The 4,510-nt window shown below is 53.0% G+C and overlaps 1 protein-coding gene across 1 annotated transcript in view; it reads left to right on the forward strand.

Annotated features, from left to right (window-relative positions):
* Positions 1 to 3,164: 3,164 nt before the first annotated feature.
* HEYL (hes-related family bHLH transcription factor with YRPW motif-like) overlaps positions 3,165 to 4,510 on the forward strand; it is a gene marked incomplete at its 5' end in the record, with an annotated part of 3,266 nt that continues 1,920 nt past the window's right edge. Inside the window, 3 exons of the mRNA XM_009867251.1 lie at positions 3,165 to 3,231; positions 3,635 to 3,718; positions 4,204 to 4,285. Coding sequence (XP_009865553.1) covers positions 3,165 to 3,231; positions 3,635 to 3,718; positions 4,204 to 4,285 — 233 coding nt within the window. The remainder of the gene's footprint in view (positions 3,232 to 3,634; positions 3,719 to 4,203; positions 4,286 to 4,510) is intronic.

Below are 4,510 nucleotides of genomic sequence, written 5' to 3' on the forward strand. Positions count from 1 at the left end.
TCACCAGAGCCAGCGCGCTCGCCTTCCCCTGCCAGGTGGGGAGAAGGGCAGCTCTGATCCCCGGTAGCGGGAGCCCGGTTGCTCGCAGGTCTCTGCACCCCGAGATGGGGCAGTTCCCCCTCCCGGAGCAAAGGCTCCCGGCAGCCGCCTGGATGCAGCTGCAGCGCCAAGGCTCTCAGGGAACGGGGAAGAAACGAGGAGGTTTTGCATGAGAAATGCTGCTCTGCTGAGGCGTTTGTGATGCACCCGCCGGGGCTTTGATCTCTATTAGGGATGGAGCCCGTGCAGCCGAGGGAGCCCCGCTCCAACTGGGAGCTTCGCAGGCTCCATCCCGACGCCGTTGAGCTGCAGTTTCGGCTCTGGGGCTCTGCTGCTTGGTGAAACAGGGAGGAGAGAGTGAGGACAGGACCTCTGTGCGGTTCCCCAAGCGACTCCGCTCTCAAAGGGCATTCCCAGCCCCAGTCCCCGTGCTGTGTCAGCCGTCTGCGGGCATGCCCAGGCTCCGAGTGTGCAGACGGCGCTGGGGAAGAAGGAAGGGCTCTGTTATTTGTTCTCTTCCAAAAACCAGCTGCTTTTGAACTGTTGTTTTAGTAGGCAAGTGTCCTCAGATGAATTCACTCGCTTTTGCTACTTGAGCAGCGAAGCCGCCCTGCCCGGTGCCAAGCTCAGGTTCTCATGGGACTAAATTCACGAGTCTGCTTCTCGCTGGTGCGGTCACAGCAGAGCCAGGCATGTCCAACACACAATGTCCTGCGCAAATTCACTGAGCCCTTATGCAGTTTCTAAGTGCATCAGTATTTAACCTGCCCTCCTGCTGCACGTGAAATGTACCCCACCTCTTTGCATCGGTGCAGCACACTGAGCCTGTAGTACCATGTGGATGAAATAGAGTTGTTGCAGTATTTTATTTCAGTGAACAGTAAGGAGGAATTTTTGACCTCTCTCTGGGGCTGCTAATAGGTTTGTCTTCTCAAGCCGGTGGTAGAACCAGGCAACGCTGTGATCTGGTGGCATTTGTATACATGTATTTCATTGCTTATGTCACGCAAACACATGACCAGAAGACCTGTTCCTGCCCTGACGAGTTTACAGCCCGAGTAACGCGGTCCTGCATGGGATGGTGGTGGATGGGGCGAAATGAAAACACTTCCAGGTGGGGCGCTGGGGGCAGAGGGAGGCAGTCGGGCTGTCTGGTCGGGGTTCCCAGCCCATTACCCATCGGTCGAGTGGTTTGGGCAAACCAGTTCCCCTGTAGAGCAGGGGTGAGTCACTCCGGGTGTGAGGCTGGGTTCAGTGCGTGCAGCAAGTTTAGACTCTGGGGTCGCTGCAGAAGTGCAAGATACTGCTCGGTTTTGGAGTTGGTCTGGTTTTTGCTTTTTTGTTTTGAGCCAAGAGCCAAAGCTGTGCTGTAAATTATAAAATCGAGCAAAGAGCAACGCAGAAATTTTAATTATCGGAGGATATAGTTATGGTGTCTTTTATGTGGTTCAGATCTGTCAAATGTATTTTTGAAGTATATTTTGCAGCAAGCTGGGTCGTTACATCCACATGTGGAACTGTAGCTCACAACGAGCAATGCGTTCGGACAGCTCTGCAAAGAGAGTTTCAAAACTCACTGTTACGGGCTTCTTTAGTGGCGTCCCCGCACTCCTGCCCTGCCAGGCGAGTCGAGTACCTACCGCTTGCATGTGTAACATTTTCACATCACACGTGCTCATCATATGTGCATTTATATGTACTGGCAATGCATGTCCGTACTTGCGAAGCCAGCCAGCACCTATACCCAGAGAGAGCCCACCCAGCAGACATTCAAATAGGGTACCTGCATGGAGATGAGTGGAGCAGTCAGCAGAAGAACGTGTTATTTGGTCTGATTGTGTAAAACCACTTCTGAAAGCACCTTGTTTGGGCCTAAGAAAACCTATTTTTAATGAGCTGAGTTCGGTCGACTCTTTGGCTTGCTGTGCAGCCAGAACTGTCTCTGCAGAAATGTCTTTAACAGACTGCCTTTAAAAATGCTTTGTCAAGCTGAAAAATATTTGGATGGGGTGAACCCAAGTGCCCATTTCCAAATTTGTATGGCTTACGTGGTCTCTGAGTCCTTCCAGAGCACCGCGCCGGCCGGGGTTCCAGACCGACGTCTCGCCTGCGTGTTAACATCCCTGCGCCGAGTTTCGTAAGGCGCAGAAACAGCCCCGAGCCAGTCCCGCTCTCCGAAGGGAGAACCCCCGGTCGGGGCAAATGAAAGGTGGCCCAGCCGGCCTCCCCCCCGCGAGCAGAGGGGTTTTGCTCCGAGGAGTTTCCCACGCCCTGTTATCCATCGTTACGGAGACTTCGCCTCCGCGGGGACCTAAGGATTGAACTTTGCCTCCCCGTGCATGTTTAGTGCTGACCTTTGGTGTCTTTACTCCCACTCATGCCCACCAGGCACAGGATGGTTTGTGGGGTCCTTCTCCTGTCCCCTCCCCGTCCATCATCCCTGAGGCAGAGCTGGTCCATGTGGCATTCGGCCGGCAGGCTCCACCACCTCCTGCTGGGTGCCCCCCCTGCCTGGGTCCTGGTCCCTTGCTGGTTCAGAGGCCTCTGTGCCTTCAGAATATCACAGCCCACCCCAAAAAATCGTGGCTTGGTAGGAAGCCTTCAGAAACCACATCAACAATGCCGTTAGCCTCACCCTGAGGAGCAACCAGCCCTTTGCTGCCGCCCTGGGTGGGAGCTCAGATATATGCTTGTCCTATCGCAGCTCCGAGATGCAAAGCCCTGCAGACGGGGCAGGCTCAGACACGAGAGCCGTGAGGTTCACACACAAAGGAGAAGAAAAGCCACGACTCCGGAGCTCAGATCACTGCTTTTTTCAGCCCCGTGGAGGTGCCAGCATGGGCTGAGGTTGAAGGAGACCTGTGCCTGATATCAGATGATTGGGTTGGTGCAGAAATCTGTCTGCTGAGAGACTTTCGGAGGGGGGAGAGTGGGATTCGAGTCTCTGCCTGGCTCCCCATCACCAATTCCTGAGCTCTGTGTTGTGGGTAAAAATGAGATGGGAACCACAGAAGATGTTATTCAGGGAGGGGAAACTGCAGATGGTAAATGTGTGTAAAGCATATGTGCAAGAGAGGTTCCCCTCCAGCTAGTGCAAGACATAATTCCTTCTTCTTCCTTTCCAGTCATGTTTCCAGGTCCGTGTCTCCCACTACAACATCTCAGATACAAGCCAGGAAGAAGAGGAGAGGGGTGAGTCTCATTTACATTGACCAGGTTGGGGGATCAGGCTGGTCTCGGCTGTGTGCCAGGGCTCCCCGTGACACCCCGGTGTGCGGTGGGGTCCTCTTGGCACGTCCTTCCTGTGGGCACATGGTGAAAAATCAGCTTTACACCATTCCTCACTCTGTCTCCTGCAGAACTCTCCCCACAGCCAGCTCGAGGTTTATTGCAGGGGTTTGGCCTCAAACCCTGCAGAAGTGAGTGGAGGAGAGCGATTTCACCGGGGCTTATCACACCAGCCAGTTAATGTTTCTTTGCTCAGCTTTTGCACCCAAAACATTTACTTATATGGCCGGAGCTGTTAATAAGAGCTTTAGACCTGTGAGCTGTAAATGACCGCGGTTTCTTCTCTCCCCTTCAAAACCTCCTGCAGATCATCGAGAAGCGGCGCCGTGACCGTATCAACAGCAGCCTCTCCGAACTGCGGCGCCTGGTGCCCACCGCCTTTGAGAAGCAGGTGTGTGTGTGTGTGTGTGTGTTTGTCCCTGATTTCCACCCATCCTTCTGCGCCAGCTGCGTCTCAGCAGTGTTACGGGTAGAGCCCTTGGAAAGAGAAAGTCTGGAGCAATGCTGTGTCTTTCTTACCACCATCACTTCAGGGAGTAAGTAGGTGGTGAAACTGGGTGGTAAAACAACATTAACAAATATTCCAGAGACCTGAGAAGGATAAATTCGATCCAGAAAGTGTTTTGCAGATATGAAGATGCACAGAAGGGGGTATTTTCAATGTGCATCTTGGGAAGGAGCTACTTTTTCTACTCACTTGATGTAAAAAAACCAGAGTTGATGCCTTGGATGGATGTTCTGTGCCAGTCTGAGCACCTCTGGGCCTCGGGAGGATTTTGGGGAGGAGGTTGTTGGGCAAAACCCAACTCTTGAGTGGCACAAAACCCTAGACCATAAAATGATGAATTGCTCTCTTTTCCTGCTTCTGACACACAGGGCTCTTCCAAGCTGGAGAAGGCAGAAATTCTGCAAATGACAGTAGATCACTTGAAAATGCTTCACGCCACTGGAGGAACAGGTAAGAACTGCTCTTATAAGCATATGGGTGAGGTGAAGGTGAAAACCTGGAAGGAAAATTCCCCATCGGCCTCAGCAGCAAGCAAAGAATCCTCTTGCTGCTGCTGTGCCTGCTGACACCAGCCAGCACCAAAACGAAAATGCTGCCATGCCTGCTTCCCAAGGGAAATATTTTTCTGAGGGAGGGCAGACGGACGTTTCCTGCCCTGTTGTTTTTCTGATGTCT

Source organism: Apaloderma vittatum, unplaced genomic scaffold (genome assembly GCF_000703405.1).
Source record: "Apaloderma vittatum isolate BGI_N311 unplaced genomic scaffold, ASM70340v1 scaffold28653, whole genome shotgun sequence".
Taxonomy (NCBI): domain Eukaryota; kingdom Metazoa; phylum Chordata; class Aves; order Trogoniformes; family Trogonidae; genus Apaloderma; species Apaloderma vittatum.